Source organism: Rhincodon typus, chromosome 2, assembly GCF_021869965.1.
Source record: "Rhincodon typus isolate 14 chromosome 2, sRhiTyp1.1, whole genome shotgun sequence".
Lineage (NCBI taxonomy): Eukaryota > Metazoa > Chordata > Chondrichthyes > Orectolobiformes > Rhincodontidae > Rhincodon > Rhincodon typus.
The window spans coordinates 123,621,096-123,644,809 of NC_063333.1; the positions used below are offsets into that span (position 1 = coordinate 123,621,096).

The window sequence follows — 23,714 nt, forward strand, 5'->3', positions numbered from 1 at the left end:
AAATCTCCAGAGATCCATTCAATTCACTGTAATTCAATCGGTTTCGAAAAAATTCAGATGTTTCAACTTTTGATGACAATTCATGAGACAACACTGTGCTGATATGGGTACGGCATACAATGAACCAAAGAACAATTTTTAGGTCTGAAAATAATCCAGCTTTATATCCACTTAGAAAAACAGAAGAAAATCTGGTGGCAATATGGTAGTACGTTCTGGGACTGTCTGTTTGTGCCTGCAAATGAACTACAAAAAATAATGAATCACTTCAGTAAACTTTAGTCAAATGATTTTACATTGATGCATGAAGAAGAAAAATTAAAGCAAACCATTCCTGGGCATGGGCAAAGGAGACAGGAAAATAATTTCTTTGAATTTGTAATTTAAAATGATATAAATACTCTAATCCAGGAAGGTGATGATGAAATACAGGGCAGGATTAAGTTACGTTGGCTTCCATCTTACACTCAATCAGACAAAACTCTTGCAGAAAACCTCATTACATTTAGACTGAGTATGGACATGCACACCTTGGATTCATTTGAGAATAGGCAGCATCTCCACCAGGGTATCGGCAGCCTTGTAACATATGCACCTCTGTATGGGTAATCATATAAGATATCACTTGCAAATGGGAGGTTACATAAGGTATGTACCCAAAAATGGAAGGCTACATGAGCACGCAAGAAGAGGAGGCCATATAACATATGCATCTGTGAACGGGTAACCACATAATGCATACACTTAGAATAGGAGGTCATATAATTCACGCACAGAAAAATGTGAGGCTACATGACACATGCACCCAAGAATAAGAATAGGCCGCATAACACACACAATTCAAGAGTGGGCGATCACGTAATGCGCTCACCCAAAAATGGGAAGCCAAATAATGTATCCACCCAGGGGAGGCCTCATAATGTGCATATCTAAGACTGGGAGAGCACGTAAATCATGCACCTGAGAGCGGAAGGCCATAAAAATAATGCACCAAACAGTGGGCAATAGCATGAACATTACTGCTTGACCAGTCACACTCCTTTCTTTCGCTGCTCTACCTTTCTTTTTCTTCCCCTCTTATCTCATAAGAACATAAGTAGGGATGACAGTACTACATCCAACCCTTCAAGTTTTCACATTTCTTTAATATGACCCTTGCTGATCTTGCACTTCAACTGCAGCTTCCCAAACAATACATTTCTATTCAAAACTATATCAGTATCTTTCTTGAATACATTTAATGATTAAGATTCTGCAACTCCTCATACTTTCTTTGCAATTTTACACTCACTCTCTCCCCATTCATCACAATCCCTCTTATTTTTCTTATTCTATTTATACTTCCATTCTTCAAACTCTTCCCCCTCAAAACCTTCTCCTGCTTTCTCCCCCTTTCCCTAATCACACACCCTCTCCTCTCTTATTTACACTTCATAGTCTCACTAATAATACGACGGCAGAGAAGCAGGGCTGAGCCCAGGGCTCATCTGCTCCTGTCTGCTTTCTTTCTCTTTTTTCTCTTTTCTTCTTTTTGTTTTTGCTTGTTATCTTTTTATCCCTTTTTTCTTTAAAGGCTGGAGAGTGATGGGTGAAGGAGGAGGCCTCTGGCAACAGAGGTAATAATGCCACGTTGAGATGGACATGACTCCACCCTAACCCTGGGTCTGCCAGCGAGCAGGGAGCAGGTCCCAGGCCGACTCTCCCCGTCCGGTCCAGACTCACAGGCTGGGCTGAGGTTCCAGGTCCGCAGCTATGCCCAGGCGCCTGAAGGAACAGAAGCATCAGCGAAAGGGATAGTGGAGGTCCCCAATGACCGATGACTAGCTGCAGCATCTGGAGGAGCATCAGTTGGGGAACAGGAGGTACAGAACCCATGCAGCCCCAGGCCCATGGCTCCAGCTTGGACGTGGCAGTTGCAATTGTGGTGGCAGCAGAGGCTCATAATGGAGACCCCACAGCCCATTACAGAGACCCACAAGCTGCTTCAGAGACTCTGGCTGATTTCTAGCAACAACTGTAGGAGCAGCGGAGGAGGAACAAGAGAGAAAGATGAAGTCTATTGCAGTAATACCTTGCATTACATTCAGTGTTTTAAGATGATGCTGGAGCATGCCAACACTTTGCACTGTATTTTTGCATACATGGGGTAATAAATTTGAATCTAAATCTGGTCAACTATTAAGTAAATAAAAAGTTTAGCAAGTGTTGTCCAAACAAGTATTCTTTATACAAATTCTTGGGAACATCAGAATAAACTGAATGAATTTCAGTGCAGATTCAATTATGAGACTGTCATTATGAGATAGGATTGCAGGATAGTCAGGACTAAACATCTTTTTGTAAAAACATTAACCTGATTGTAACAAGGCACAAAAGCTAAAAACAATGGCCACTTAATGATACGTCTGCAAGTTACAGGTGGATAAGTGGGAGATAAAAGACAGTCTCATCTAGGAAATCACAAAGTTTCACTCAAAACTCATTGTAGATTAGCCACTGAGCAGAATTTAAAGCTAAAAAACATGCACAAGTGGGAGAAGTTCCATTTCTGGAATACTAATGGCTCTATGGAATATTACTTATCATTTAGCACACATCACCTGGTAATTGCTGCCACTTGTCAGTTTAGAAAGATACAAAAAGTTAAGTTGCCAACTGAGATTCTATCTTGAAACTTCTCTCATGGGAGTTTGTGTGTGTGTGAGTGTGAGAGAGAGAGAGAAAGAAAGAGAAAGAGAAAGAGAGGGAAGTATTTTGAAATGGCCAGTGGTCGGTTATGAAGTAATTGAGCAGCGAAAATTGCCATACTTTAGAACCAGACGCCAAGAATCTTCTCTCTCTCCCAAAATCCACTTTCCTGCTAAGTCTACCTGCACAAGAAATACAACCATTCAACTACAGAAGCCATCACATGTGCTGTATCTGATTTACAATGTTAAACTCTCCACATCCCACACATTAGATACTGCACCTGGCAAATTCTATGGCAGGTAAATCAACTTCTATTTTCCCATGATTGTCTACCATCTACAAGTCAGGTGTACACTGGAATACTCTCCAGTGCAACTTCAATGACACTCAACAGGTTGCACATTAAGACAATACAGCCTGCGGTAGACACCGCCTTCAAATTCACACCCTTCACCTCTGAAGCACAGTGGCAGCAGTGTGTACCGTGTACCATCTACAAGTGGCAGCAAATCTCCCTTTGACAGCGTCTCCTAAACCAGAGACTTCTTACATCTAGAAGAACAAGGGCAGGAGACATAGGGAACACCACCACTTGCAAATTCCTCTCCAAGCTACACACCATCCTGACTTGGAATTGATCATTCACATTCACTGGGTCAAAATCCTGGAACTCTCTTCCTAAAAGCACTGTGGGTGTCCCTACCCCTCGAGAACTGTAGCAGTTTCAGAAGACAGCTAACTACCACCTTTTCCAGTGGGAACGGACAATGAATTCTGGCCAATCCCAGGGTGCACATACTTCATGAACAATTAAAAATAAAGGAACTGAAGAAATGGGTCCAACAGTACACCACACAGATTTATTGGGACTTACTTCTGATAAATAGTCTCTTGCCTTATATGCACTTGTCTTAATTTTGGTATCAGTAACTTTTCAGCCAACAATTTTGGGTGAAATCTTACCAGGTTCCAAGCAGTGTGGGCTGTGGTGAATTGGGAGAATTAGGTGAGAATTTTGGCAAAGCCTGTCTTGATCTCAAGATCATATCGTCATATCTTGTACACATTTGTCAAGCAGCAGGGAGAGATTCTTGGTGGGCAGTGGTGATTCTCCAACTGACGCTCATCAATGCTTGTTAAATGTTTTGTGAACTTCCCAACCTAACATAGGTTACAATCTTACTGAACTCTGCACTCAAACTAGCTATTGGGAAAACCTGACATGGAAACCAGAGCAGGTTATTGGACGAGGAGCTCGAACAGTTCATCCACTTCACCAGCACCTTCCACCCCAACCTGGACCATCTCTGATACCTCTCTCTCCTTCCTGGACTTCTCTATTCCCATCTCTGGCAACCACCTGGAAACCAATATCCATTTCAAGCCCACCAACTCCCACAGCTACCTAGAATACACCTCCTCCCACCCACCTTCCTGCAAAAATGCCATTCCCTATTCCCAATTCCTTCGCCTCCACCGCATCTGCTCCCAGGATGAGGCATTCTACTCCATCTCAGATATCCTCATTTTTCAAGGACCGCAACTTCCCCCCCTCAGTGGTCGAGAACGCCCTCGACCGTGTCTCCCGCAACTCATCCCTCACACCCCCTTCCCACAATAGCAACCAAAACAGAATCCCCCTCGTCCTCACGTACCACCCCACCAACCTCCAGATCCAACGCATCATCCTCCGACACTTCCGCCATCTGCAATCCGACCCCACCACCAAAGAATTTTTCCCTCCCCACCCTTATCTGCTTTCCAGAGGGACCACTCTCTCCGGGACTCCCTTGTCCACTCCACACTCCCCTCCAGTCCCACTACACCCAGCACTTTTCCCTGCAACAGCAGGAAGTGCTACACCTGCCCCTACACCTCCCCCCTCACCCCCATCCCAGGCCCCAAGAAGACTTTCCACATCAAGCAGATGTTCACCTGCACATCTGCTAATGTGGTATACTGTATCCGTTGTGGCCTCCACTACATCGGGGAAACCAAGCGGAGGCTTGGGGCCCACTTTGCAGAACACCTACGCTCGGTTCGCACTAAACAACTGCACCTCCCAGTTGCGAACTATTTCAACTCCCCCTCCCATTCCTCAGACGACATGTCCATCCTGGGCCTCCTGCAGTGCCACAACGATGCCACCTGACGGTTGCAGGAACAGCACCTCATATTCCGCTTGGGAACCCTGCAGCCCAATGGTATCAATGTGGACTTCACAAGCTTCAAAATCTCCCCTCCCCCTACTGCATCCCAAAACCAGCCCAGCTTGTCCCCGCCTCCCTAACCTGCCCTTTCTCCCACCTATCCCCTCCTCCTACCTCAAGCCCCACCCCCATCTCCTACCTACTAACCTCATCCCACCCCCTTGACCTGCCCGTCCTCCCTGGACTGACCTATCTCCTCCCTAACTCCCCACCTACACTCACCTTTACTGGCTCCATCCCCGCCTCTTTGACCTGTCTGTCTCCTCTCCACCTATCTTCTCCTCTGTCCATCTTCTATGCGCCTCCCCCTCTCTCCCTATTTATTTCAGAACCCTCTTCCCCTCCCCCATTTCTGAAGAAGGGTCTAGGCCCGAAACATCTGCCTTCCTGCTCCTCTGATGCTGCTTGGCCTGCTGTGTTCATCCAGTTCTACACCTTGTTATCTCAGGTTATTGGAGGGTTCGACTTGCTGCATTCTCAGAATGACCTTCATCTTGCTTGTGACTGAACTGTAGAGCAGGTCATAATCCACCAGTTCCAGCCACAAGTACCCTTTCACTATGGACATTGGGACTCCACTTTCAGACAGCCATCACCTCCATCCTGGCATCCAATGCACTGGTACTGTGCCCCGTAGTTTCTAGCAGGGCACACCAACAATCAGCAGTATATGGCTCCATTGGATACAGGTACTACAAAGAGACAGGAACCTACTCCACAGCATGGAACTAGCTATCTACCAGAGCTACATCTTTATTCTCTGCATGATTCTTAAGGTGCCTATCAGCATTCCCACATTGTGTCTGCCTGGTCTTTCTGCACCTTCCACTGGCAATTAGTGTAGCTGCACAACCAGGCCGGTTGCCATGCTTTCCAGCAACTCTCAGGGAAGGGTGCATGCATCTGGTCGTAAGTCAGTGTGCCATATCATTTTAGCACCTGTCATTTTAGCACTTCTACCACATAGCCTCAACATCACCAACAATAATGCATCTGTAGCACGTCTGAAAGTCTTAGTCTGAAGTGATGTCAATGGGGTTGCCATCAGTTGGGAGGCCTCACATTGTTAGTCAGGGGCAGCCTCCCATTCCAGTCCCCAGCTTTGGACACAGGCAGGACTCTGGTCAGGGTGTACAGGCATAATATGCCTGTTTGCTCCAGGGAGCAGGTTATGATCAGTTCTTCATCTCCATAGGGTCCAGTCTGTGGGGTGGTTGAGGTGGCATCATCTAGGAGATGTTTTGCCACCAAACAAGACCTGTGGAGATTACAGCTATCACTGGCAGATCAGGTCATTTGAGGGGTTGGGCCACAGTCGTTCTATCACCTCTATTTACAGAAATTAAGGGGAATGGGACTGTGGGAAAGGGGCAACAGATAGGCAGCTGTAGATGCATAAAACCACTTGGACGATGGCTTAGGGAAGTGTGAAATGTGTGAGGTTGACGCAATGTGCACCAAGAAAGAAGAGAGTGATGTTCAGGATCCCTGCAGCATCTGAAAGCCACTGGCAGAGGACCACTTGCTATTGTTTCAATTGTAAAGCACGTGGATAGCAAGCAATTTTGAGGAGAATGGTTGCAAAGATACTCATATGGCAGGGTAAGTGAACCAACCTGTGAGGGAGCGGCCTGAAATCATTCACTGGACACTCACAGATTAAGAACAATAGCCTCCAATAAGTGATATCTTGGCCAAAAAGGGGTCCTATTCCCTGGCCAAACTCCAACATTGACAGTCTTTTTGTGCTGCATCTCCATGTCACTGTCAGGTACCTCCCTCAGATATACACCCCTAAGCACACATCAAGCCAAACAGTAAGCAATGTTGTAGGTTGGGGGGTTAAGGTGTTGGAGTGAGCCCTTGCCAAGCACACAAATCGCTACTCCTGCTCCAATACGATGTATTTGCTGTTCTGTGTTAATGGCCAACAAGTGATTCCGCAAGACACAGGAGAGTATTTACAGCTTTAACATCACATGAACAGTGGAAGCCGGATTTATGAAATTTAAAAATATTTACATAACATTGGGTGCAAAACAAACTATTTACAGATCACAACTAGACATCTACGCATAAACCTTGATTTGCCCTGCCTGATGAGAATCTGTCTACCTCTGTCCTAAAAATATTCAATGACCCTATCTCCACTTCCTTCTGATGCAGAGTTCCAAAGTTGCACAACACTCAAAGAAATTATTTCTCACCTTTATTCTCAAAGGGTGACCTCTAAGTTTAAAACTCTGCCCCATAGACTGGACTGCTCTGCAATAGGAAATATCCTTTCTATCTATGATGCATACTGCGTGATTTATATACTTTAACACCGTTTATTTAAAGATTGAATTTTTGAATTTTGAAACTTATGACATACGAATTTTTGTGTCTGAAGAGTGTGATGATTGACTTGTACGTATTTCTACTGCCACGGTGATTTATTTTAAAATATCTTGAAAGATGTTTCAGAACTGGGGATGGCACAGTGGTTAGCACTACAGCCTCACAGTGCCAGGAACCTGGGTTCAATTCTACCCTCAGGTGACTGTCTGTGTGGAGTTTGCACATTCTCCCTGTGTCTGTGTGAGTTTCCTCCAGGTGCTCCAGTTTCCTCCCACAATCCAAAGATGCACAGACTAGGTGGATTGGCCATGCTAAATTGGCATAGCGTTCAGGGATGTGTAGATTAGGTGGGTTAAAGGGGGATGGGTCAGTGTGGACTCATTGGGCCAAAGGGCCTGTTTCCACACTGTAGGGATTCTATGATTCTAACTAATGGAATTTTATTTACTTTGGCACAGGTTACAACTAAGCAAGTTAAACAATTGCGCATGAAGGTTTCTGTTATATAATTCAGGACATTGTTTTAAGCTCAAGGGAAATATCCATAGATTGAAATTTTTTTCAGTTTTGCAACAGTTCTGCACAAATCCTTCCGTTTCGGTGGATGCATATAGCAGTACTCCTGAGACGGAAATAAGGCAGTAAAATGAGATTACCTTAGGGTAAAAGTTTTAGTGACAGTTCCAGACCAATGGTATTTGGGTAAAACATTGAAGAAGTTTTTTGAAGCCAAGAGCAATTAAAATCAGATGTATGAAAGTTCCAGGCAACAGGTATCAGATTTTCCAATTAATTTAAGCTCTTTGAGGGGTTAGAAACAGCGATTTTTCTCCAGTGTTAATACAGTACAAAAGTTGCTTTTGTGTTCTGTCAAGGGACGAATCTCGGATTTGTAAAGGAGTGATTTGGTATTAAATAGGATTATATTTCCACCACGTGTTTCAAAGTCTTTAAAGCCTTATTATGTGTAAACAGCTTAGTCTATTTTATTTTATCTTAGAGTCATACAGCACGGAAACAGGTGCTTTGGTCCAATTAGCCCACGTTGACAATGTTGCCAAACTAAACTCATCCGACCTGCCTATGTTTGCCCCATATCCCTCCAAACCTTCCCTATTGATGCAATTATCTAAATGTCTTTTAAACATTGTAACTGCACCTGCATTTACCATTTCCTCTGGCAGTTCATTCTACACACTAACCACTCTCATGTCTTTTTTAAATCTTTCTCCTCTCATCTTAAAAATATGCCCCCTAGTTTTGAACTCCCCCACCCTATGGAAAAGACCTTTGCTATTTACCTTATCCATGCCCCTCATGATTTTATAAACCTCTATAGGGTCACCCCTCAACCTCCTATGGTCCTGTGAAAAAAGTACCAGCCTATCCAGCTTCTCCTTATAATCCAAATTCTCTATGCCCAGCAACAACCTTGTAAATCTTCTCTGAACCCTCCTCAATTCCTATATACAGTGGCCAGAACTGCACACAGTAGACTAGAAGAGGCCTCGGTAATGTCCTGTACAACCTCAACATGACATCCCAACTCCAATGATCAAAGATCTGAGCAACAAAGGCAAGCATGTGAAATGCCTTCTTAACCGTCTTTTCATTTCTCTTGCTTAATAAGCTTCAGTTTTGTTTTTAAAATCGAACCTACAATATTGCAATCTTATGTTTCGGTGAGAGACCATTTCATTAAAATCAAAACATGATCTATAAAACCAGATTTCATTTTGGGATCAGACTTGTTCACTAATAACAAAATTCCGCCATGTCAAGACCATTCAGGATCTTAATGCTTCAATCAAGTCACCCCTCACTCTTTAAATTCCAGCAGAAACAAGCTCAAGCTGTACAACTTAACCTCATAAGATAACCTGCTCATTCCAGGTACTAATCTAGCCCTAACCCTCATGTCCCCTGAACCGTCTAATGAATTTACATCTTTTCTTAAAAAAGGAGACCAAAACTGCACACAATATTCAAGATGTGGTCTCAACAATGCCCTATACAACCAAATCATAAAATCCTTACTTTTATTTTCAATTTCTCTTGTATTAAATGATAACACCCCATTTGCCTTCATGATTATGTGCTGAACCTGCATACTAACTTTTTTTGACTCATGTACTAGAACACCTAAATCCCTCTGCATTTCAGAATTCTGTAGTCATTCTTCATTTATGTAACACTGCCTTTTCATTCTTCCTGCAAAGTGAACAACTTGACATTTTCCCACATTATATTCCATCTGCCAAATTTATTTCCCCCTCACTCAACTTATCTATATCTGTCTGTAACTCCCCTATGTCTTCGTCACAACATACTTTCCTATTTATCTTGGTGTCATCTGAGAATTTAGCTACCATGCCTTTGTTCATGTCATTCAAGTAATCGGTGTACTTTGTAAAAAACGCAGGCTGCAGGACTCCATTTATCATATCTTTCTAATCAGACAACAATCTACACACACTTTGTTTTCTGCCACCCAGCCAATTTTCTGTCTGTGTTAACATGTTACTTCCTACACCATGAGCTTTTATTTTTCATAACCTTTAATATGGCATTTTATCAAATGCCTTCTAGGAATTTAAATATAGTAAGTCTACAGGTTTCCTTTTATGCACAGCACACGATACACCTTCAAAGAACACCAACAAATTGATTAAACATGATTTCCCTTTAATGCAACCATGCTAACTCTTCCCAATTACTTTGAGAATGCAACTATCATATCTTTAATGATCAATTCTAAAACCTCCCCATGACAGATGTCAAGCTAACTGGCCTATAGTTATTTCTTCTGCCACTGGTGATTCATGATTCCCAATGACCCTAGGCTAAGATTCGGCGAATTGTCAAAGATGCACTTATGAGCGAAATCCAAACCTGGTGTAGACAGCAGAACCAGAAATTCTTTCACCTTTGCCATCTACCTTGAATGAAAACCTCCAATAGCTTCAGCCGATTGACATGGACATCATTAGACTGCATCACTACTGGGAGGCCCAACATCCAACAACCCAGCACCAACTAACTGCGCAACCTAAACAGATACAAGCTATTCAGATGCCAGAAGTGAACAGAAAGATGGATAAAGTCCTTTATTCAACAGGTCATAACAAGGGAGAGGTGAAGCAACTCATCTTTCTGACAGCCACAAGTGTCAAATATAAGTAGCAGCTTGTCATCAAGCAGGACACCAGGTGACAGAAAAGACAACTGCACTGAGCAGACAGCAGTGTTACTTATCCAGGATGGCTGCTGATGGTGTTGACTACTCTGAAAATTGATAGGTGTACTGTGGTCAAATCAGGGAAGCAAGTCTTCCCATCATGGAATCTGTGGTTGCCAAAATCCTCGCAATGGATTTCATGGTCCTTCATCCCAGCAGTAATGGAACCAAGCGTGTTTTTGTACTCAGAGATGTCTTCACCATATTCACACAGGCCCTTCCACCTGGCTAAAAGGCTCAATGACAGATGTGATATACCATGATTTGTTAATCCCTTTTGGCGTTCCTTGTTAGATTCAGTTAACGGGGCACAACTTTGTGAGCAAAATCTGACAGAAGCTTTGCAATGTCAATGTTAAAAGCCAAATCACTCTTATAATCCAGAGTAATAAATAGTGCAAACAAGTCAATTGAACTCTGCATGGCCACCCATGCATCTTTCCCCCTGTAAGGGGAGTAAACAGAACAGGCCTGAGTACCTTCTAGAGTTAGTTTATGTTTTTATACGAACACAGACTCATCCAGACTTATTATTTCCACACTATCTCTTCTTTGAATGTGAACCAATCCTTCCCACAAACCATCTCCTTGGGCTCACCATATCTTCTGATGGAAGTAGCCAGGTTACTGATTGGAGAGCCAAACATTACATGGGGATCAGCCAGACAGTCAAGATGGCATCCAAGAGGTCCACGAGAAAAGCACTGAGAAGCAAATTGTTGAAAGATTACAAGGCCGATAGAACTGACCTTATTATCAGTCCAAGGTTATTTCTCCAAAATCGGAGCATCACAGGGCGGAATAAGATGCAGGATGTCTGAGATCCAAAACCCCACGGCATCACTAAGTGGCCAGACACAGGTAACTACACCAAGTAGATAAATTAGTAGCTGGAGGGCAGCCTCAGAAAACAGTCCAGTGAAGGGAGTTGCTTGAGGCCAAAATGCTTATGGATGATGTGAAGGCTAGCAGCACACTCAGTAATAACATACAGCCTGAAATGTTGATGCATGATGGCTCAAATGGATTTGGAGAATGATGAAGAATTCTGGAGTAGCCTTTGTATTGTGAATCTAGAGGGTTCATGCAATATGGGGAGGCTTACTCCAGCCCTAAATGGTGGGGCAAAGATGACCTGCCAGGAAGCGGCAACTGAAGCAACAAGTGCTATTGATTATACGACTCCGGGAGGCCTAACTAACCTCAACTCAACATGAGTGGCCAGTCAGAGTCTAGATTCCATGATTTTCTTAGCGAAAAATCACGTATAATTAACCTGGAGTTTTTGAGGTAACAGAGAGTTGATGAAGGTATGCTGTTGATGTGGTGTTCGGGAACTTCAAAAAGTCATTTGGTACCGTGTCATTCAATAGATTTATGAAAAAGTTAGAGCTGATGGAATAAATGGGCCTGTAGCAACATGGATATAACACTGGCTGAGTGACAGGAAACAAAGAATGATTAATGCATATTTTTAAGGCTGAAGGCAAGTTTGTAGTGGAGTTCCCTAGGATACAGTTTTTGGGACCCTTGTTTTTCCCAGTACATATTAATGATCTAGATTCTGGTGCAGAGGGGACAATTTCCAACTTTGCTGATGATTCAAAACTTGGAAACATTTTACACTCTCTTCAGAGTTTATAAGTTCAAAATTACATTGACAAATTGGTAGAATAGACAGATAGCAATGAAGTTCAATGCAGAGAAGTGTCAGATGATACATTTTGTTAGGAAGAACATGGGGACACACAAACAACTCTAGTCATTTCTCATCAGAGAGCAGCCCATTGGTCCACTGGGATGACTTGACTTTTTAACCTATTAATACTAATACCAGTACTTTAACCTGAGGGTGACCTTGGTCCAAGCAAGGGGAAAGGTTGAGAATAAGAGTCCTTCATAGCAACCTCAGCTGGTGTAGGAATTGAACCTGCATTGTTGGCACCATTCTACTTGCAAACCAACCATCCAAGTAACTGAGCAACCCCCTATTCTGGTAATAAAGCCAAGGATATTGCAACTTCAATGACTTTGCATTTATTCAACAGGTCTTTCCATTCCTGAACACCACTTAGGGTAGCGCCATTTATTTATAATGTCTCCACGTTCCCCCTATCAAAACATATCATCATGCATTTCTCCACAATGAACTTCATTTGACATCTATTTGCCCAATCAACCAACTTGTAAACGACCTTTTGAAGTTCTATACTGTCCTCAGAGTTTAAAATGCTTCCTATGCTGTTGGCATCAGTCTGGATTACAAACCAGCTATCCAGCCAACTGAGTTAACCAATTTTGAAAGGATGTAAATGCATTGGAGAGAATGCAGAAGAGATTTACAAGAATGGATGGGACAAGAAACTTCTCATATGAAGGTAAATTGGGAAAGTTAGTACTGCTTTCCTTGGAAAACAAAAGGCTAAGAGGTGGTTTTATAGAAGTTTCAAATTTTGAGGGGGACAGACAAAGTAGACTGGGGGAAACTGTTCCCTCTCATAAAAGGATAAAGAACTGGAGGGCACAAATACAAGGTAAATTGCGAAACAAATAAAATGAGAAAAATTTCTTTATACGGCACATAATTGTCTGAAGCACACTGCCTGGAAGTGTGGAAATGGCAGCTTCAATTAAGTCACTCATGAGGGTAGCAGAAACAGTAATCATATGAGAAAATATGGGGAAAAGTCAGGAGAATGGCATAAGTCATACTGCACATCTAGAGAACAGTTGCCGAAATGATGGGCCAGATAATCTCCTTCTGCACCATAACTATTCCCTCATTCTACAAAATTACTAGTACAGCTAGCGGTTGAGAAAGTCCTCTCAAGCAATTGGCTATTCCTAGATTGGTAGGGGGCTCGTGTGGTGCTGTGGAAGTGTTCCTACTTCTAGGCTAGGAGACTTGGTTTCAAGTCTCACCTGCTCCATCTCTGAACAGGTTGATTAAAATAAGTTTTCCCAAATTGGTATGCATGAGATGCGCTCATTAATGCGAACCTGAACATTCCAGCTACCGTGGTGCAACAGAACCTGCTGAACACAGCTGGTTAGAGTAAACAGTCACTGTGTGGTGTGTAGTAGGCAGGATGGCAAGTCTCAAGCAGTAAAGAATGTAAAGGGGCCACCAGCAGCAGGTGGCAATGGTATGGAGGGTACCGAATGAGAAGCTTGAGCAGTTGAGTGGACTTTCTATTGGGGAAAGGATGTCTTTTTCAGAAAGAGACTTCATACAGAAATGGAGAGACAGATAAAGGGTTTCCCCAACCACTTGTAAACTACAGGCTTGATTCTATGCAAATACTCTTTTTCATAGTTTAACCTTAATTCCCCTTCATGTTTGCAAAGACCTGATGCTAGTGGAGTAAAAAAAAAAATCCTTGCTCATGACCGTTGGGTCATCTGCACATTGAAATCTCCCATTACAAAATTAATGGGCTAAACAGGCAGGTTGACTTCAACACAGGCATATGTGAGCTCCTCCATTATGGACCAAACCAGGATGGAAATGTACTTTCTAAATGGCAAATAGGTAGAAACAGTAGAGGTTCAGAGAGACTTTGTGCCCAGGTACATAGATCATGAAGATGTAATAGATGGGGTAGGGGAAATTAATAAAAGGTCTAATGCAATGCTAATCTTTACATCTAGAGGAATAGAATTCAACAGCACAAGGGGGTAACAGTCAAGCTTCAACTACACAATACCCGTGTACTGTGAACAGCACAGATTTTATAGGTAGTGCAGCATACATTTACTAGAATGATACCTGACTTCAAAGGTTAAATTCCAAGGAAATATTATTGCGAACTATGGTTCTATTCCCTGAAATTAAAGGTAAAGAGGTGATTTGATTGAAGTTTTCAAAATATTAAAGGAGACAGAGTACTTCTGCTACTTGGGAGGTCAGTACTAGGAGGAATTGTTTAAAGGTTAAAGCCAGGCATTTCTAGGGAACACTTCTACAAAAAACACCTCATAAGTTAGAATAGTTATGTGGTTGTTTCTGACTGGTGCAGGCACAATTGGCTGAAGAGCTTTTATTCTATGCTATAGATCTCTATGACATTAACAGTGGTAACAGGCAGAGACCCTCATAACAGTTAAGAAATATTTAGATGTGCATTTGAGATACCAAGGCATACAAGGCTATGGGCCAAGTGCTGGAAATGCAATTAGATAAGTTAGGTGATTGTTTTTGATCAATGCAGACTTGATAGGCCGCAGGGTTTTTTTTCTGAGCTGTACACCTTTATGATTATGAGTCTATGACAAGAAACCTGGAAGAATTAAATCATGTTAACAGTGCAGAACTTCAATAGAATACAGAAAAGGGGTAGAGTTGACAGAGAGGTGATGCAGAGAATGCGTTAGGAAGAACATGATTGCACTGGAGAGGACGCAGAGGAATTTCAAGTATGGGCCAAGTGCTGAAAGAATGGGATCAGAGCAGACAAGTACTGGATGACCAGTGCTTCATGATGAGCAGAAAGACCTCTTTTCATGCTCTATGACTCTATGAGGAGTGAGAGGTGATGCATTTCGGTAGGAAAGATAATAAAAGATAACATGAAATACAAGTCTAAAGGGGAGAAAGAGCAAAGGGATCGGAGTGTATCTGTGTGCAGATTGCTGAAGGTGGCAGGACAGGTGAAGACAGTCGTTAATAAAGCATATAGAATTGTCAGCTGTATTAATAGGAGCTGAAATAACTCCACAGAAGCCAGAATCCTGTCACCAAGTCACCCTTTATTTATACTTGAACAGTCCTTGACTATAGTCCTGCCTCATACAGTCAGGCACCAGTGTGTCAATATACCTGACACTCAACCTTTTCATGTCAGCTAGTGCTCCCTGATCGGAACTCATTAACAGCCCCAACCAGGGAACTCATATTCTAAGAAGTGCAGCTGGCTGACCTCATTACGATCGCTACATTCCTCCCCCTCTAAGTCAATGGGCAAAGGTCGGTCCCTTTTCTTTGAAAGCCTCCTGTGTGTTTTAGCACTGAGGCAGGTTCTCCCAACTCGTTGTCTGACACAGGCTGCATGTAACGCATGAAAGCTCACTTCTTGTGCCACCAGTGCTTCAGTGGACTTACAATCCCTTCTTCCAGCAACAGAGGCATTGAGGTGGTTACGTCCGTCATGTCCATGTCTGATTCACAGGACTCGACAATGGTTGATGGAGAGGGTGAATCCGTGGATTTTGACAGTTTTGCTGCCGCACCATTTGAAAATTCACTACTTTCACATGGTCCACACATTTATTCAGGACTGTTGCATCCACCCGAGCTTTATACATCCTGACCTTGTGTCAATCACGACTCTTACCATTGCAGGGCCATTTCCATGACTCTTACACCAAACTTCATCCCCATCTCAAACTGTCATTCTTGCTTGGCAGAGTTTTGGATCCAGCATTGGAGTTCCTGATGCTGTTTCACCCCTCTCCCCCACCCCAGGTCTGGGAAGATCAGACTTAACCTGGGTGCAGAGTCTTCTACCCATTTGCAACTGTCAGTGCTATCCTGTAGTTGCATGTGCGATAGTCCTATAATCAAACAAGAACTGTGACAGCTTGGTGTCTAGCCAGGCTGTATCTTTCAATTCGGCCTTCAAAATTTGGACCACTCTTTCTGCCAGACCATTGGATGATGGGTGGTATGGAGTTGTCCTTATATGTTGAATCCCAATAGACTCTAAGAAATGATCATATTCCTTGCTGGTACACAAAGGCCCATTATCTATGACCTACACTTCTAGGGCTCTGTGTTGCAAAAGATATGTGCAATTTTTCTATCACCATCCCAGTGTTTGATAAATGAATTCTATGCACATCCGACTACTTTGAGTTGGTGTCCACAATGATTAAAACCTTGATCCACTGAAAGGACCTGCATAGTTGACTAGTTCAGTTTAGAAAACCTGGCCAGCATGAACAAGTTGGGTCAAAGGGCCTCTTTCCATACTGTATGGCTTGATGACTCGGGGCACTACACCACCAACATGCCTATGTCTGCTTCCAAGCCTGGCCACCAGACATAACTTCTCACCAACATCTTCATTTTCAAGATCCCCGGATAGCCCTGGTGCAGTTCAGCCAGTATTTGAAGGCAACCTTTCCTTGAGAGTAATTCTTGCTTCCCATAACAATATACCATCCTCTGACGTGAGCTGGTCTCTCCAGGACCAAAAAGGTTTTAATTCCAGTTGTGACAGCCCTTTGGTTCCCATTGATATCAATTACTTCAGTTTGAAAGGACAGGATCTTTTTGTCCAATGTCCAATATTGTTAGCTGTGACTGAGCATGTCCAGAAAATTAAATATCATCACAGACTTTTCTATTGGGGATACCACTGGTCATGTATCTACTAATGGGAGGCTGCTCAATGTATCCACATTTATTACTTGGCTTGCTGGACAGTGTTCTAACTTACAAGCATTTAGCATTAGAGCTCACCGCTGGCCTGAAGCTATGAACAGCACTGACTTGTCCTCTTTAAACAGACCAAATCGGGATTTGTGGTACTTGAACATCACAAATTTTCATCCATAAAGGTATGATGGAAATTCCTGACTCCAAATATAACCGTCCATCCTCCTTTTTCCATCTGGACAAATTTATGCTCTGCATTAGCCAAAGTCCTGGAAAGAATAAGCAATTGGGGGTTTCTCTCCAGTGTGCCACCTATGAACTAATACCACCTTGATTGCCATATGGTGCGACATCACATGTCAATACCAAATCTTTCTTGGGATCATAGCTATTTCTTTACTACATTGAAAGCTAGTGCTCATCTACAAGACCATTTCCAAGGCTGACCCTTTTTAAGCAGTTGATGCAAAGGTGCCAGGATGGATGGCAAGTTATGCATGAATTTTCCATAATAATTTACCAGACCAAGAAACCACCTAAGCTACTGAATAGATGTGGGAGCCAGGACATCTTTGATTGCCCTCACTTTATCTTCCAACAGGTGTAACCCAGTCTTGTCAACTCTATAGCCCAAGTGGGCCACTTTAAGGTCATCTAGAACACACATTTTTCCTTTCTTAGGCCTACACCTGCCTTGGAAAGCTGCCCTAAGACTATATCCAAAGTTGTCTAAGCATTCCTTATTAGTTTTCCCAGTTATCAGGATGTCATTGAGGTAAATGGTTGCATGAGTTAGACCTTGTAAAACGTCCGCTGAAAAACTGAATAGGCTGATGATACCCTAAGTGGCAAACTTGTATATCGGTACAAGCCCTAAATTAATTGCAGCATACCTCTAGGAATCTTTGTCTACATGCAGTTGCAAGTAAGCGTGGCTCATATGCAGCTTCATGAAGGCCAGCATCCCTGCTAGCTTTGCGTACAAATCCTCTAAACGAGAGACTGGGTACTTATCCAGTTGCAAAAACTGGTTTACCATGTGTTTAAAATCCCCACAAAGGCAAATTGACCCATCAGGCTTCAAAATCGGTCCGACTGTCGCTGCACATTCTGTGAATTGGACTGGTTTAATGGTTCCTTCACTTTCCAGCCTTCTAATTTCTGCTTGTACTTTTGGCAAATGGAACTTGGAGGGCCTTGCAGAATCATGGAATTGCTTCCTGGTCAACATGCAAAGTGGCCTTGTCTCCCTGACAGTCCCTAGACCTTCCTGGAAGACTTCCAAATATTTAATTAGGACTTCCCTCTAATTGAAAATGTTGAGCCAATCTAGGTGAATCTCTCGCAACCAATTTCACCCCATCAAGCTTGGGCCCAAACCTTTTACTACAATTACCGGTAAATGAACCAGCTGCTTTTCATAAGAGACCAAAACCGAAGCTGTACCCTTAATTTGTAAAAAGTCCTTGGTATAGGTTTCAGCCTAGCTGAGGTCTTGCGCGAATATAAGGGCTGGAGACCTTTCTATTAAAGAATTTTATTAAAAACTGGTTCTGCGATCACTGATAAAGCCACACCAGAATCGACTTCCATTAGAGCTGGATGAATGTTTAACGTAATGTTTATCTTGATTGGTTCTGACACTTCAGGGAAAGCTAGGCTCCAAAAAGGCTGCAACTCCATAAGCTGTCAGGAGAATTATTCATTGATTCCTGTCTGCCACAATGCCATTTTCCCATTAAAAACAATGCATTTTTTCCACATACTGAGCCCAGTCCTCGACAGCAGGGTCAAACGAGTCAAGCTTCCTAAACCAAGGCATGGCGTAAGAAAATGCTTGCCCCAATTCAAAGATAACTATTGCGAGCAACTTTCTTTGAGATTGTACTTTACTCTCATCGCCACTGAATAACTCTACAGTAGCCTCTATCCTGTTACCGAGTCACTCTTTATCCACACATGAACAATCCTTGACTATATTACTGCCTCATAAAGAGTCAGGTACCAGACAGCCAGTGTCATTGAAACTCAACTTTTTCGTCAGCCAGGGTTCCTTGATTGGACCAGATTAACAGCCCCGACCAGAAACTCATATTCGGAGATGTTCAGCTGTGGGTAGGCAATGTTATAGGGTAGGCGATGGCCTAGTGGTATAATTGCTAGACTATTAATCCAGAAACCCAGCTGATGTTCTGGGAACCCGGGTTCGAATCCCACCATGGCAGATAGTGGAGTTGGAATTCAAAAAGAGAGAGTCTGGAATTAAGAATCTACTGATCACCGTGAAATCATTGCTGATTGTCGGAAAAACCCATCTGGTTCACTTATGCTGTTCAGGGGAGGAAATCTGCCACTCTTACTTGGTCTGGCCTACATGTGACTCCAGACCCAGAGCAATGTGGTTGACTCTCAACTGCCCTCTGTAATAGCCTAGCAAGCCACTCAGTTGGACCAATCGCTACAAAGACTCAAAGAAATGAAACTGGACGGATCACCTGGCATCAACATAGACACTGGAAAAGACAACGGCAGAAACAGCCCTGTCGACCATGTAAAGTCCTCCTCACTAACATCTGGGGGTTAGTGCCAAAATTGGGAGAGCTGTCTCACAGACTAGTCAAGCAACAGTCTTACTCACAGAACCATACCTTACAGACAATGTCCCAGACACTGCCATCACCATCCCTGGATAAGTCCTGTCTCACCGGCAGGACAGACCCAGCAGAGGGGGTGGCACAGTGGTACATAGTCAGGAGGGTGTTGCTCTAGGACTCCTCAACATCGACTCCGGACCCCATGAAGTCTCATGGCTTCAAGTTAAACATGGGCAAAGAAACCTCCCACTGATTACCACATACCGTCCTCCCTCAGCTGATGAATCAGTACTCCTCAATGTTGAACAACACTTAGAGGAAGCACTGAGGATGGTGAAGACACAAAATGTACTCTGGTTGGGGTATTTCAATATTCACCACCAAGAGTGGCTCGGCAGCAGTACTACTGATCGAGCTGGTCAGGTCCTAAAGGACATAGCTGCTAGACTGGGTCTGCGGAAGGTGGTGAGGGAACCAACAGGAAGGAAAAACATACTTGACTTCATCCTCACTAATCTGCCAGCTGCAGTTGCATCTGTCCGTGACAGTATCGGTAAGAGTGACCATCGCACAGTCCTTGTGGAGACAAAGTCCGCCTTCACATTGAGAACAACCTTCTTGTGTTGTGTGGCACTATCACCATGCTAAATAGGACAGGCTTCGCACAGATTTAGCAACTCGAGTCTGGGCATCCATGAGACGCTGTGGGCCATAAAGAGCAATAGAATTGTACTCCAACACAATCCGTAACCTCATGGCCCGGCATATCCCCCACTCAACCATTACCATCAAGCCAGGGGATCAATCCTGGTTCAATGGAGAGTGCAGGGGGGCACATCAGGAGCAGCACCAGGCATACCTGAAGATAAGGTATCAACCCGGTGAAGCCACCAAACAGGACTACTTGCACGCTGAACAGCGAAAGCAGCAAGTGATAGACAGAGCTAAGTGATCCCACAACCAACAGATCAGATCTAAGCTCTGCAGTCCTGCCAAATCCAGTCATGAATGGTGGTGGACAATTAAACAACTCACTGGAGGAGGAGGCTCCACAAACATCCCATCCTCAATGATGGAAGAGCCCAGGACATCAGTGCAAAAGATAAGGCTGAAGCATTCGCAGCAATCTTCAGCCAGAAGTGCCAAGTGGATGATCCATCTCGGCCTCCTCCAATGGTCCCCAGCATTACAGATACCAGTCTTCAGCCAATTCGATTCACTCCACATGATATCAAGAAATGGTTGGAGACACTGGATACTGCAAAGGCTACCAGCCCTGACAACATTCAGGCAATAGTACTGAAGACTTGTGCTCCAGAACTTGCTGCTCCCTTAGCCAAGCTGTTCCAGTACAGTTACAACACTGTTATCTACCCGACAATGCGAAAAATTGCCCAAGTATGTCCTGTACATAAAAAGCAGAACAAATCCAACCCGGCCAATTACCGCCCCAATCAGTCTCCTCTCAATCATCGGTAAAGTGATGAAAGGTGTCACCAACAGTGCTATCAAGCAGCACCTGCTCAGTGATACCCAGTCTGGGTTCCGCTAGGGCCACTCAGCTCCTGACCTCATTACAGCTTGGTTCAAACATGGACAAAAGAGCTGAATTCCAGAGGTGAGGTGAGAGTGACAGGCCTTGGTATCAAGGCTGCATTCGACCGAGTGTGGCATCAAGGAGCTCTAGCAAAACTGGATTCAATGGGTATCGGGGGAAAACTCTCCAGTGATTGCAGTCATATTTGACACATAGGAAGATGGTCGTGGTTGTAAGAGGTCAATCATCTCAGCTCCAAGACATCTCTGCAGGAGATCCTCAGGGTAGTGTCCTAGGCTCAACTATCTTCAGCTGCTTCAGCAATGACCTTCCCTCCATCATTAGGTCAGAGGTGGGGATGTTCGCCGATGATTGCACAATGCTCAGCACCATTCCTGACTCCTCAAATACTGAAGCAGTCCATGTTCACATGCAACAAGATCTGGACAATATCCAGGCTTGGGCTGGCAAGTGGCAAGTGACAAGTGACAAGTGACATTTGCGCCACACAAATGCCAGGCTATGACCATCACCAATAAGAGACAATTTAACCACCACCCCTGACAGTCAATGGTGTTACCATCACTGAATCCCCCACTATCAACATCCTGGGGGTTACCATCGACCAGAAACTCAACTGGACTCACCACATTAACAGAGTGGCTACAACAGAAGGCCAGAAGCTGGGAGTACTGCGGCGAGTAACTCATCTCCTGACTCCTCAAAGCCTGTCCACCATCTACAAGGCACAAGCCAAGAGTGTGATGGAATACTCCCCACTTGCCTGGATGAGCGTAGCCCCAACGACACTCAAGAAGCTTGACACCATCCAGGACAAAACAGCCCGCTTGATTGGCACTACATCCACAAGCATTCACTCCCTCCACCACCGACGCTCAGTAGCAGCAGTGTGTACTATCTATAAAATGCACTGCAGAAATTCACCAAAGATCTTCAGACAGCACCTTCCAAACCCAACACTTCCATCTAGAATGACAAGGGCAGCAGATATATGGGAACATCACCACCTCCAAGTTCCCCTCCAAGTCACTCACCATCCTGATTTGGAAATATATCGCCATTCCTTCACTGTCGCTGGGTCAAAATCCTGGAATTCCCTCCCTAATAGCATTGTGGGTCAACCCACAGCAGGAGGAATGCAGCAGTTCAAGATGGCAGCTCACCACCACCTTCTCAAGGGCAACTAGGCATGGGCAAGAAATGCTGGCTGGCCGGCCAGCCAGCAATGCCTACATCCCACAAAATGAATAGAAAAAAAATCATTTACGGGGCACAGAATAAAAGCAAGGAAGTGATGATGAACTTGTTAGATCTCAGCTGGAGCATTGTGTTTAATTCTGGGTGCCACAATATAGATGAGAACACATTAGAGGCAGTTCCAAAGTGATTTGCATAAATGGTCTAGGAGTCAGGAACTTCAATTATGAGGATAGATTGAAGAAACTGGGACTGTTCTCTTTACAGAGCAGGCTAAGAACTGATCTGACAGAGTTTTCAAAATTATGAGCAGAATGCATAGAATCAAAAGGGAGAAAGCGCTCCCACTCATGAAAGACAAAAAAAAGCATAGATTCAATGTGCTTTTCAGGAGCAAAGGTGAAACTTTTTCACATAGTGAGTAGGGAGAGTATGGAATGCACTATTACACTGCCCTCCTCTCCTGACCGCCCTCTCCTCTCCACCCCCACCCCCCCCCTCCTTTACCCCTACCCTCTCCCCACCCCCGCCATCACCTCTCCCCTCTCCTCTTCCCCACTCCCCCTGTCCTCACCTATTTCTCTTCCCTCTCCTTCGCTCTTTATCATCCTTTCCCCCCTTCCTTGCTCTTTCTTTTTTTCCGTCCTCTTCCATATCCCCTTCGCTCACCCTCACTGATCCAGGCTAAACTGATGAACATTTCCAGCCACATGTTCCTAACGTCGACGCTCCGCTATTTCCCGCCTGGAAGGAAATCCTGCGCGTTGTCCTGCCTTCCCGCCCAAATGCGCGCGCTCCCGCCGCCATCGGGGCCGTGCCTGGGGAAAGGGGCGGGGCCTGAGATCCGTTTGTATCGTTGCTGGGGGAGGGGATGTGCGCGTGGCCTGGGTGCAGGGCAATAACTGACGGTGAGATAAACATAAACAAAGTTATATAAATATTAGCAACTTTATTGGTATGATATCTTTCTTTAAAGTGTGTTTGTAAATAAAAGATTTGTTCAAAAGTACGCTGAATATTTCTTTGTATGTTGTGGAAGTTGAACCAATAACAGCAGCACATAGTAATTTATTTAACATGGAAACCTGGTTGTGATGGAGAAATTGATTTTTTTTCAGGAAAATGACTAATGGCAAACAGATTGCCAGTTCGCAGTAATGACCAGTTCCAAAGCTAAACTCATTCAAACCATGGCTTTAACTAGCAGCATTCAAGGTTATTTAACACAGTGGATATAAGGAATCACAGTGGTGCTAAGAGGTCCAACAATATTGCATTCTACAAATGGGACCTGAAAGAAACATACTATTAAGTTTGAGTTTTTTCGTAGCTTGTAAACTGTATCCAAAAATAGGCTCGTTTTGAAATTATTTACAGACATCTTACCATTAACAAGGGCTGGAAAACAGGTCAAGAAAGAGGACAAAGAAGTTCTTTGAAAATTTGGTGTGCGGGGGCATTTAGACTTTGTAGTAAAGACTGGGAAATTCCAAATTGTTATGAGCAG

The 23,714-nt window shown here is 43.8% G+C and overlaps 1 protein-coding gene across 3 annotated transcripts in view; it reads right to left on the reverse strand.

Moving 5' to 3' along the window:
* The window catches only part of LOC125487247, a 106,470-nt gene extending 83,506 nt beyond the window's left edge, over window positions 1-22,964 (reverse strand). For all 3 annotated transcript variants that reach the window (XM_048617932.1, XM_048617936.1, XM_048617926.1), the window contains exon 1: window positions 22,877-22,964. In XM_048617932.1, the coding sequence (XP_048473889.1) occupies window positions 22,877-22,919 (43 nt within the window). In that variant the 5' untranslated portion in view covers window positions 22,920-22,964. The remainder of the gene's footprint in view (window positions 1-22,876) is intronic.
* Between the last annotated feature and the right edge of the window lie 750 nt (window positions 22,965-23,714).